Source organism: Apaloderma vittatum, unplaced genomic scaffold, assembly GCF_000703405.1.
Source record: "Apaloderma vittatum isolate BGI_N311 unplaced genomic scaffold, ASM70340v1 scaffold4707, whole genome shotgun sequence".
Classification (NCBI taxonomy): domain Eukaryota; kingdom Metazoa; phylum Chordata; class Aves; order Trogoniformes; family Trogonidae; genus Apaloderma; species Apaloderma vittatum.
This window is the reverse complement of record NW_009726552.1, coordinates 29,501-41,557: the sequence shown is the minus strand read 5'-3', so window position 1 is coordinate 41,557 and position 12,057 is coordinate 29,501. Positions and strand designations below refer to the sequence as shown.

The following is a 12,057-nucleotide window of genomic DNA, read 5'->3' as shown; positions in this document are numbered from 1 at the left end:
GCATTGATTATTTATGCCCAGCAAATTGACTGTTGTGTGGTGGTTCAATGGTGCTCTTTAAATAGAGAGACTACACAACATGCAGTACTAGCTAAAACATCATTTAGTGTTTCTTCTGATGACCATAATCTAGAAAACAGTCACATTTTAAGCCTCCTTAGGAAGCAATATTTTGGTTTATTTCCCTTCTTTTGTTTTTGGGGGTTTTTTTGCAAAAAGGATTGTTTGGATTGCTAATTTCATGACTGCTCGCTGTTACGACTACAAATACTGTGGTGCTATGGATGATGGTGAAACGGGAACGTTCAAGCTCACTGAAATAACGGGGAGCCCGAGAATGGAAATACATCAAAATCTTCAGATGCACCCAACGCCGTTCCAGCACCAACAGCAGGCACTGAGCATCCGCACGTCTTTTAGTTCATCCACACTGCCCGTGTCTTCCAAACACAGAGGGAAATTTATAAACCTACGCGATAGCGTAAAAAAGAGCCCTACAAAAAGCACGGCAAAAGTAAAAGCTGCGAGCGGGTGGTTGTCTGACGGCTCGTGTTCTAACTGCTCTTTAGAAAAGGTGGGTATTGCATTAGGTGTCTGTAGGGGTGCGTTTTCGATGCAAACTGCAGAAAGTATGTCACAGCTTGTTTCATTATGTAGTTTTATCCCTGCTATTTCTAGAGACTGTTACTTAACTTTCTTTCGTACTTTATTGCTAGAAATCAAAGTAACAATAATTGAAATTGGGCTGGCAAAGAAGTGCTTCTACTCAGTGTTTTCCCATCAAGGCATTTTCACTGTGTGGGATGTTTTTAGTCATTTCTTGAAAGTGAAGAAAGTCTTCAGGTTTGCTTGAATTTTATTCTCTAAAACATATCTTCTAGTACTTTGCGAAGAGCACCATTATGGTTTGGTGGTTCTGCTTCAGGATGTGTATGATGCTTTGACTTAATTTCAGGTTAGTTGGTATTTCCTCACAGAAGGAGTTACTGTGTGTTGGTTAGACATGAGACAATGGGTATGTTCTTCCTTTTTACAGCAGCTGGACTTTTGGACATGCTCATCACTAAAAGACATAATTATCTTAACTTTCTAAAATATACTACTTAAATGTGGCTTTTTAATACATATATATAGATATGCAAGTCTGTCCTTGCACTGTGAAAAAGAAAATACTGGAGTTTTATCATAGTGTTGTAGAGAAGGGCTTTTCATTGTAAGTGTTAACACACTTACTTAGGCTGACAGATTCTGCTAAAGTGAGCTTTTGTTCAAGTCTTGCATTCCTATATATATAGTATATAATAATTCTGTGCTGTAGTTTGTGTATATTCAAAACAAGGTTTTTTGTTGGACCACTACTTCCTTTGTAGTTTAGATTGGTTTGTGTCTGTTTAAATCAGGACCATTAAATGCTTTAGACAGACATCTTTATTTAAAGTTATTTTCATGATAAGCTTTTGTTTTTTCAGGATACTTTAGTGTATTTTTTGGAGAGTTCCTAAAAATTACAAATGTTTCTTTAAAATTCCTGGAAACTGGAGCATTGAAAGTGATATGCCGATCTATTGGAGCTTCTGTAGCTGCTTTCACAGACACCTGTACCGTATGTACACTGGTTTTGTGCCCTGCTAAATAAAATTAGTGCTCTTCTGTTATAAGGAAGTTTCAGATCTGCTTTCTCTGATGATTAAGAACCTTTTAATTTCTTGCATTGTCCTTCCTTGTGGTGGCCATAGTGGCTGCATCAGTTCAATGTATTCTGTGAAACATTCAGGTGAAGGCAGTCTTACCTTCATGTGGATCTGCACATCCTATGCAAGTGGCTGCCACTGTTGTCACTGCTCTCCTCGCCCTGTGGTAGAGGAGGAGGGTCAGCCGGAACATTGCCAGGATGCCTGGAGAAGCTGGGAGCAGCCTTTAAGTGGCAGTCGTTGCTAAACCAACAGCACAAGTGGAAAATACAATGACAGTACTAATAGCTTGTGAGACTGGAACCTGAAAAAATGAAAGGACTTTGAGCGACATCATCTTTAAAATAATAAGGATAAAAATTAGAGCTGATTGAAAGGATTCTTGAAGCATTTGGGAGTGAGAAGCCCGGAGAGATGTGGGAGTCGGGAATTGAGAGAAGGAGAGAAGCAAGAAAATAAAGTTGCCTTTTGCTACAAATGGTTTGGCCCCCAAGGAAACCAGCTGTAACTTGGTCAGTTATTTTGCTAAGTCACAGGGAAAGTATCCAAGAACATTATCTAAGAATCACTTCAGTTTGGTTTTAACCTTCTCTTAATGCAGGACTTGTAAATGAAAAGCTGGAATTTTTCTGACCTGCTAGTGCTTAGACTTTCAGCATTAATGCTCTATTATATTTTATTATGTAATTTATATATGTCTGAAACTTTGGTTAACTGGATTCTTACTGTGTACACACATGGGAAGCCGCATACTTTGGAACAAGGCAGACTTGAAGCAGTGGCTTATATTGTGCAGGTGTAAGGCTAAGTGTTTGCTTCAGCTATTTAATTTGATTTATCTTCTGAAGGTTGCATCGTTCTTTCCGTGATTGGAGATTTGTTGCTCTGAGCATTTCCTGCATCCTTTGCAAAACGTTCCTTGTCATTTTTCTAGGACAATTTGGATTCTCCCCCACCCTCCTTTATTTTAGCACTCAAAAGACTGTGCTGTTGTCCATAGATGTAAGGATGTTTAAATTACATTAGTAATAATCTCTCAGGATATCAGATATTGAAAGATGTAAGAACAAGATATAACTGGATCATTTTTCACCAGCTGTTCATTTTGAGTAGGTTGACTTTGAGCGGGGAAAAAAAAAAAAGAAGTAGGAATACCATATGTACATTTAATAAGGGTTGCTGCTTTGGGGCTATTTCAGGTTTCTGTAATATTTACTTTTACTGTTTAATTTGGTGTATGCTATTGGTGTGTGTGGCCTTGTGTTTTAAAATATATTTAATACTGCCATGTTCTGATTTTTTGGTTCATTTTCAGGGTGTAGTATTTTCTTTTGTCAATAGGCTTCATTATATTTAAAGATCACAAGAATGTGTTGGAATAAGTGAGTTGCAAGAGCTTTGATCTGGTGTTCAGCCTGTAATTTTGATTATAGTTGCCAGTAGTTTATGTTGCTGACAGCTTGTTGACAGCCAATATGTTAACACCTCAAAATGATTTGAGTCAATGTTTTGCTCAAAATGCTGTTTGTAATCTTGTTCCCTTGGAGCTTAACTCAGTAGCTTTCCTGGTTGCTATTTTAATGAAAGTTCCAAAGACAAAAATTCTCTTGGTCTGAAGGTGTACGTAAACCTGTATGAAGATACTTGAGAGGCAGACCAAATCTAGTTTAGCAACTTCCACCCATTTGACAAAAAGATTTTCTTTATTTTTTGCACAGTTTAGAAACCTTAACATACTTCTGATTTTTCTCCTTTATTGAAGAGGAATAATAACGTTGTTCAGTGCTATCAACTTTAGCCACTGATTCCCTTTGATGCACATTGTGGCACGCTGGTGAAGGGCTTCTCTTGTGAAACCAGCCCACCAAAAGCCTGGGTCTGTCCATTGACATGCACGGATTTTATGTTGGACCCTGAAGTCCCCAACAAAGTCCAACCCTAGATACAGGCTGGGCAATGAGTGTGTTGAGAGCAGCCCTGCAGAAAAGGACTTGGGGGACTGGAAGATGAAAAATGGAACATGAGGCAGCAACGTGCACTCACAGCCCAGAAAGCCAATCCCATCCTGGGCTGCTTCAAGAGAAGTGTGGCCAGCATGTCAAGGGAGGTGATTCTGCCTCTGCTCTGTTCTTTGGAGACCCCCCTGCAGTGCTGTGTTCAGCTCTGGGGCCCCCAGCATAAAGGAAAAAATGGACCTGCTCAAAGTGGTCCATGGCTGGACAAGGGGGTGGGAGGCACTGGAACAGGTTGCCCAGAGGAGCTGTGGCAGCCCCCTCCCTGGAGGTGTCCAAGGTCAGGCTGAATGAGGCTTTGAGCAACCTTGGAAGCAACAGGATGAGAGGTAATGGTTTCAAACTGAAAGATGGTAGATTTATATTAAATATTAGGAAGAAATTCTTTACTGTGAAGGTGGTGAGACACTGGAACAGGATGCCCAGGGAAGCTGTGGATGCCCCCTCCCTGGGAGTGTTCAAGGCCAGGCTGGACAGGGCTTTGAGCAGCCTGGTCTAGTGGGAGGTGTCCCTGCCCATGGCAGGGGGGTTGGAACCAGATTATCTTTAACATCCTTTCCAACCCAAACCATTCTATGAAAGTCTCATTACTCTGTCTATGAGGTGAGTAACTTGGCAGGAATAAGCAGTGTGGGTGTGTCGTACTGCCTTGGGTTCTTTGCCGTTGCACATTGCTGGAGATGTACTGCCAGGTACAGCATGGTTAAAGGTGGTTGGTTGTCTTCAGTTCTAAATAGTTTCCAAATCCATATGCTATTTCAGACTTTTTAAGCTGTTAAATTTAGATCTTGTTTGTTTAAAAATGTTTTTCTAGATTTCATTGTTTTTGACGTTTTGTTGGTGATTTTTAGCCCACAGAAGCTGTTCCTTCCTCTTCTCCCATTGTCCCTGTGATCCCTGTCCCACCAGTCCCTGCTGAGACCACTGTCATCCCATCCACCACACCACAGGTTGTTATTCTTTTTCTTTTGTTTTATTTTGTTAATTGTGTTCAACTTTTATTCATTCCATTGCTTTGTTTAAATTCACCTTTTGATATTCTCGCACACAAGTCTGAGATGAACTGTGGAACAGATGAATTAGTAAAACTCTAGAGTTCCTTCTGAATTTTGTTTGGTTTATAGCAGCTTTTAATCCATTTGAAATGCCTATATTTTCATATGGAAACATATTAGTAAGTTGTGAAATAACTAAAGGAAAAAACAACAACAAAAGAATGGAAAGAAACAATAGGACATTTTATGTTCACATACTAATTTTAGAGCGATTCCACTCTTATTAATGTGTTATTTCTTGATTTATTTATTTATAGAAAATTTGTGTGTCATTTTATATACAAATACTTAATACATGTCTTTCATTGATTTCACTTGCATGATGTTTCTAAGGTTCAACCATTTAGTATTGGAGTCCTTGGCTATATAGAATACAAAAAGTGGTTTTGGATTTCTTTTCCCCTCTGTTCCTAACATATTTGACTCATAAAATGTGCTTCACTTCTGACCTTCATCCTTTATGTCATGTAACGTCAGCACAAAAAAAACCCCAAACTCCAATCTGTTGAAATAAATGCAAGCAGTAAACATGAGTTAACATTAGTATTGTGCATATAACTTGGAATATGTGACCATAGCATGGGAAGCTGTGGAATATTTTGGGATAGGTAGCAGTTTTATTTTTGCACATAGAATGGCATTCTGCTTTTATTTTTTGGTAACTTTACAGTAATTTTCTGCGAAAAAATCTCAACTGGTGAGCGCACACCTCCTGAAAAGATGGATCACTTCTTGGAATTGTTTGGTGATGGATATTTATTAACTTTAAAAGGGGAATGAGCTATCCAGACTGTTACTGGGATGTTTTTGTAGTACCCACGTTAGTTGTTTGGTTTTTTTTTAATTAAGGTCTGCTTTCAAGTGACAGGGCTAAACTTGCAGCAGGTGGTAATCTTTTCTTTCTCTGCTGCATTGTTAAATTCTGCATAATCCAAGAAATACCAGATTTTTTTTACAGTTGGCTGCTTTATAATGTAATTACTAGTGGTAGTGTGTTTACAAGAATCCATCATCTGTACCTTACCCAACAGGCAGACCAGAGATTTGATTAGTTCCAGAAATGTTTCCTTCTTAGAGAGGGATTCTGCCCGCATCAGGATTTGAGGCAGACAGACTAGTGCAACCACTGGCCTTCTGTTATCAGCCTCGATGGATAAAGATAACCGAGACTCCAGTAGCATTTGCTTTCAGGGATTTGCCAGTAGGCTAAATTTAGTTTAAAATAAAAGTATTAGTGCTATATGTATCTGTATTTTCTGTGACTGCCATCGGTGTGACAGCACGGCTGTCCGTTGGTGCTGGATTACAAGCAGAGGAGTAAGAGCCGAGTGGTCTGTGCCTCTGTGTGCTGAGGGCAGGAGTTGCCTGTATGATTCTGCATCATTTGTCATTCCAAGTGATTCAAAAATACCGTAGAAAGTTATGATCAGCTTTGGATTTGGCAGTTGCGTTTTTGCGCAGTAAACATGTCTTTGCTAACCATTTTAGTCCTTAGGCAAGCTTTTAAGCACACTTGTCAAATAACTTTTAAATATCTGAACAAGCCCTGGCACAGAAGCTTGAAAGCGTTAGGTAATTTGGAGAAGTCTTGCAAAACAGACTGAAATACCATGTCTTCCTTCCCAAAACGTTTGATGTTCTGAGTTAAGTGTTGCCCCGCGTGTTTGCAGTGTCCAGGCGTACCTTTGGAATGCCTGGCACAAAGCTTTTCTCCTTCCTGCTTCGAAATGACAGGAAATTATTGCTCCTTGATGGAGAATTCAGATAAATGCAGAAGGAGTGTTAGGAAGAATCACTTAACTTACAGAATGTGTTTTGCATCAGTTGGCTAGTTTGTGCCTCAAACATACTGCTCACCTAGAAACCTCATCTACTAGTGGCAAATTGCTTTTACCTAGTCCTCCTCCAGTCTTTTTTTTTTTTCTTTTTAAGACATTGACAGAAGATCCTTTGTCAGTCTCAAGAAAGAGATTAACAAAAATCCAGCCTTCACTGGCACTGCTTTTGTTGAATGTACTGGGATATACAGATTCTTAATATTAAATAAAAATAAATTCCAAAATTGAGTGAAGTGCAAAGAACATGATTGAACTTTCAAAATTCATCCATGTTTTGTATTTTCTTTGTAATTTAAAAATCTTTTCATACTTGATCCATAAATATAAAATAGATGTGGGTATGCTGGTCTCTTGTAGATCCAGTGTGATTAGACTCCTGATAACCTCATGTTTAGTCAGCTTCTCCAATGTATTGTTTTCTTTGTTTTTCTTAAAATAGTATTAATTGTAAAGCTCTTACACAATGATGGTGATGCATAATTTAATGAATGGGTATTTTTAGTAGAGGATTTTTTTTTTAACAGTGTTGTTTTTGATAGGTCTGGCACTTGAATAAGAAGCAGAAATTGGAATGGAAGTTAATGGCGGAAAATGGTAGTCTCTTTTGAGAGACTTTTATGATGATACTAGTAATAGTACTTAATTTCTGTACTGCATGAAGTGTGCCCATGGTTCTGCTGAGAGAATTGCTGGGTGAAAAAAGTGTTTGATGGCTTCTTGACAGAGTCATAAGTGCTGCCCTTTTGTCTCCTTTTTTAAGCAGTCTGCTCTGACAACTTGCACAGCTACCACCTGATCTTAGTGCTTAGTAAATGCCCCAGGCCTCATTTCCGCACAGCACCCTGGTAGCAGCTTGATGACTTCTGTCTAGTCATGGTACATTACTTACCTCAGTCTTTCCTAAGGAACTTCTGAATCATCACTTACTTCCTAGATTTTGAGAGCTTTTAAAAATTGTGAATTCTTCAGAAGTATGTTGTTGTCATGGTAATGAAAGTGAAATGCAGAATATGAATAGCCTAATACAGTTGTCATGGTTTTGCAGGTCTTAAGTTTATCTCTGAATGAGTTTAATGCTAGCTTCTATTGCAGCATGTTGAATTGTCCCTAAATTTATTTCCACGCACACATGCATGCATAAAAGATTAAAACATATAAAAGCTAAAAAAGTATCGATTTTGAATATAATGGATTTTTAAAACATTTATTAAAAAAAGTCTCAGCTTCATTAAAGCAGTAAGGAGACTAGCTTTGTTTTGTGTCACTGTGTGTGCAGGTCCTGTTGAACTCAATACATCAACAGTTATCTGGAGTCTGGAGTATATATACACACTTTCCCCCCCACACTCCTCAGTTAGTTTGTTTATTTCTTAGAGTGGGCTAGATGCTACCTAAGTTAAAGGCAGATAATTGATTCAAAAATAGGAAGAAATTTATTTGGAAATATTTCAGATAAATGCCACCAGACTCTATGGATTTTCTTTTAGTTGAAACCAGGTTTTTTTTCAAAGAGTAAAAGCATTATTCTACCAGTTCCTGACTGGCAGGGAAGCTCTACTATTACATATTTCTGTAGCAGTGGCCTCTGAGTGTTTCTGCCTTGTGGATCCATAACAATTTTCTGAGGGAAGCACATGCAGTAGGTGGATGTCTGCTGTGGCTTCGCTTTCACAGGTTCACATTTCTGTAAGTTTCCATTTTACAGACTGAAGGGTGGCCATGATGGGGTGAAGTGTTCCTGGCAGGAAGAAAGAGGAATCAAATTCACCAAAATTAAGTTTTAAGAAGTTGTCTGCTAAAGCAACTTCTGGACGTCACGGAAAATGTAACAGACAACATGTGAAATGACTCAGTGTTTCTTTTGAGAAACACGATAGTAAATGGCAGAACTTGTGTACAAAATATGAGCTCAAAGGTTTTGAAGAGTGTGGCTTCGTGGCATAAAAACAGCTTGTTCAGGATAGAAACGAATGTTTCTGAAGGTGAATTTCTGAGATTAAGCTGAGGCTAACTTTTACCGGAACTCAGGAAAACGGCAAATTAAAAGTTGTCTAATTCTCATTAGTATTGCTTTCTCATATGCTGTATAATTTTCTTTTTTTTTTAATTAAAGGCAAATCCCCCTCCAGTGCTGGTGAACACAGATTCTTTGGAGACTCCAACATACGTAAGCATACACTTGCTTTCCATTCTAACTGTGGATGAGGTTTTATGTATGTACTTGTGTAAGTCTGTTGTTGTTTAATAAAACCTATTTTACCTCTCTAATGGTTCTTGATTTCATCAGCTGTCCTGGTAGTTGTTTGAAGTCCTTAAATAGCTGTTCCCTGAATAAGAGGGGTTGCAGATTGCAGGTGGAAGGTTCTGTGTGAGTACCCATGTGTGATGGTGCAAAACACAGTTTGAGGTTCCAGAGGTTCAATGTTCAGAGAACAGTCTGTTTCTTCAATTGTTCAGGCAGATGCTTTAATATTTAATGTGCCATTTCCGATGCACTTCACTTAAAAACACTTCTTCATGCAATAGCTGTACTTAAGATTTTAGTGCTCTAAATGTTTATAAAAATTGATTTATTTGGTTCAAAACATTAAGGTAATAAGTGTAGTTACATGGAGGCTAAAATTTCTGTTTGTCAGTTTGCATTTGGTGATAGGAACACCACTGGCAGGTAGAGAGTTCGGAGGCTTTGAAATATATGTAAGTTTGGCATAGGTTTCGGGTCTGAATTTTCACCTGTACCTTCCTTCTATAGTTACGTGTTTCCCACTTGCTTGTCATTTTCCTGAACAGTGTTAATGCCTGTACTAGTTACTTTAGATTGCATTTATTCAAAGTATGGGCATCAACAAGTAAAGAGTAAATCTTGTCCTTGTCAGAAGCATTCATAATTTAGTGATGTTGTTAGAAAGGAGCTGTAATAACTCCAGACAGACAAAATTATGAATTAACAGTTTAAGCAGAAGATGGAAGATGAGTACAGTGACATAATTGGCTCATAAATGAGTCTTGAGTGTAAAAATGGTGCTTCTGACTGAAAGATCACAGCAGTAGCCTGCAGTGGCCCTTTTACCGATGTGATGCAGATACAGTTTAAAGTTTACAGCAGGTGAGGTGTCTCACTAAGCACACGAATTAAACCAGGAAGAAAAGTGATTAATAAATATGTCGTCACATTTCAGAAGGCTCTATCTGATAGAAGCACATGGAGAACAGTAGATAATAGAAATAAGAAGAGAAAATAGCATTAATGGAACAAATTGACACTTAAAATTATAAGCTATATAAATTATCCATTTACAGTGAATGCAAAACAAACAAGCCCATAACTATCTGTAATTTAACCTACTCTGTAAGCGTAGGAGGTTCCCAAGTAGCTAATGGAATTGTTAAGCAATAAATTGTGTAACCTCATATTTGTGAGGTAGCTGCATTGAAAATCTACAAAAAAACCCGCTTAAATATTAAAGCTTTTTCTACTGAAAGAATAAAAAAGCAAAATATGAATCTAGAAAGTCATCAAGGAATAAATGGCCAAGAAGGCAGCTCTCGTTACCCGAATAATAAAGCCAATGAATCCCTCTTAGAACGCAAACTGGGTTGGAAAAAAACTGCTACGAATCGTAATTTTTTTTATTTTATTTGTAAAAGACGAAGGAGATACAAACAAAACTCAAGTTGGGGGCCCATGAAAAGATTAACCATAGTGGAGAAATGAACTTCAGTACAGCCAAAATCTCTGACCAAATTCTGCTGAACTACTAATAAGGTTTCAGATTCAAAAAAGATTGCTGGGGAAAATTACAGCATTTGCTTAGAACTTCCTTCATCCAGGGGAAATCACTGCAAATAGGGCTTAGCTTAGTGGATCTGAGATCACTTCAAACCTTGCAAAAGGTAGACGAGAACAGTGTTTTGTATCGTCTGATGTGTCCTTGCTCCTGTCTCTGCAAATAATCGGTTTGTTAGAAAAGATAAATTCAAAGATAAATTAAAAAAAAACAAAACAAGGGAGGAAAAATGAGGGTCTAGAGAACTGATCTAAACCAAAGCAAAACCTAAAAATAATGGAGGTTCTTGCTTGATCTTATTTTTATCTAGATGATATTTTAAAATTGGATTATGGAGTTTTGTACATGGAAATAAAGAGGAGACCGCTTAAATATATTAGGTTTGGCTTTGTTTTGCTGGATAGTAATGAATAGGGAAATGATTAATTTGTTAAAAAAAAAAGCAGCGTCATGATCAGTCATCATGAACCATTTCCCAGGTATTGTAATTCGGGATGACTGGCTCAGTTAGCACATGTTGTCATTCTTGTAGATAATAGCTCAAAGACTGAGCTAACAGAAAAACTTCATCGCGGTGGCTCCCTTTGTGTCGCTGTAGTGATAGATACAGTTTCATGTATTCAGAAGGTCGAGACCTCTTCCCTTTTTAATGGAGAAATATCATGTGTTAGGTCCACAGTATCTATTGCACTGCACAAACGAGTAAGGATATAGTAATTTTTGAGGTACTGTGCAAAGATAATAACCGGTTACGTCTGGAACGGACGTGGCTTCCAATGTATTAAGACGAGACTGAGGAAAAACTGTAGAGAGGGATAAATGAGCTTCATCTTGGACAGCTTGTGAAAGCTGTGTCATCTCCAGCTTTTAGAGCTTCTAAAATGTTAAATATATGAGGAATGAAGTCGATGTGATCTTAATTTTGTTTGGAGTTAATTAAAGTCCCTTTTTAAATTCTCTGGTAGAAAACTGTACAGATTTTAAAATGCTTTCTTCTATAAATATATTTTGTATCTTTACAAAATCCTCGGTAGTTTGTTGAGAGTACAGAAGACTACCAGATATAGAATAATTTAAAAATAGACAAGATGCTTTGTAAAATAATAGGATAAATATTATTTCTTACTTGTGAAAGATTTTGCCTTAAAAGGCTTGAAATAGGGAATTGCATGTAACTGAATGTTGTATGTGCTGCTGTAGGTACCTGTGGAGAAAAGAATTTGAGTTCCAAGTTACTTTGGCAAATGAAAAGAAAATCTTAATGTTATTTTTATATTAAATATGTTTAAGAATTTGATATTTAATTGTTTTTGCTTAACTTAGATGTTACTTCCTTCATTTCATCCTAGTTCTGTAGGCAGCAAAGAGTGGATATCCTTTTTAACTCGAGGATGACAGGGCTTACTTCTATTACGGGGGTTTTTCATCTAGCTTTATGAAATATTCTTCTAATCTCTTCTGGTTTTGGTCCTGTTTTAAGTTATTCATCTTTGGTGTATATACGTATATAAAACCTAACTAATGATAAAAACTCTTACTGAATGTTCCTTTCTTTGTCTTACGCATTTCCAGTGAGAAATGTAGTAAAGCATTAGTCTTTGATTTTTCTCTGCTCTGTGAGGAACAATAGGTAGAAAATACTGCTCTGATCTTCTACACAGTTTCTCTATGCC

The 12,057-nt window shown here is 37.6% G+C and overlaps 1 protein-coding gene across 1 annotated transcript in view; it reads left to right on the top strand.

Annotated features, from left to right (window-relative positions):
- Positions 1-241: 241 nt before the first annotated feature.
- The window catches only part of LOC104276867 (disks large homolog 1-like), a gene marked incomplete at its 3' end in the record, with an annotated part of 31,020 nt that continues 19,204 nt past the window's right edge, over positions 242-12,057 (top strand). Inside the window, exons 1-4 of the mRNA XM_009873322.1 lie at positions 242-629; positions 1,470-1,603; positions 4,555-4,653; positions 8,710-8,763. Of these exons, the coding sequence (XP_009871624.1) occupies positions 242-629; positions 1,470-1,603; positions 4,555-4,653; positions 8,710-8,763 (675 nt within the window). The remainder of the gene's footprint in view (positions 630-1,469; positions 1,604-4,554; positions 4,654-8,709; positions 8,764-12,057) is intronic.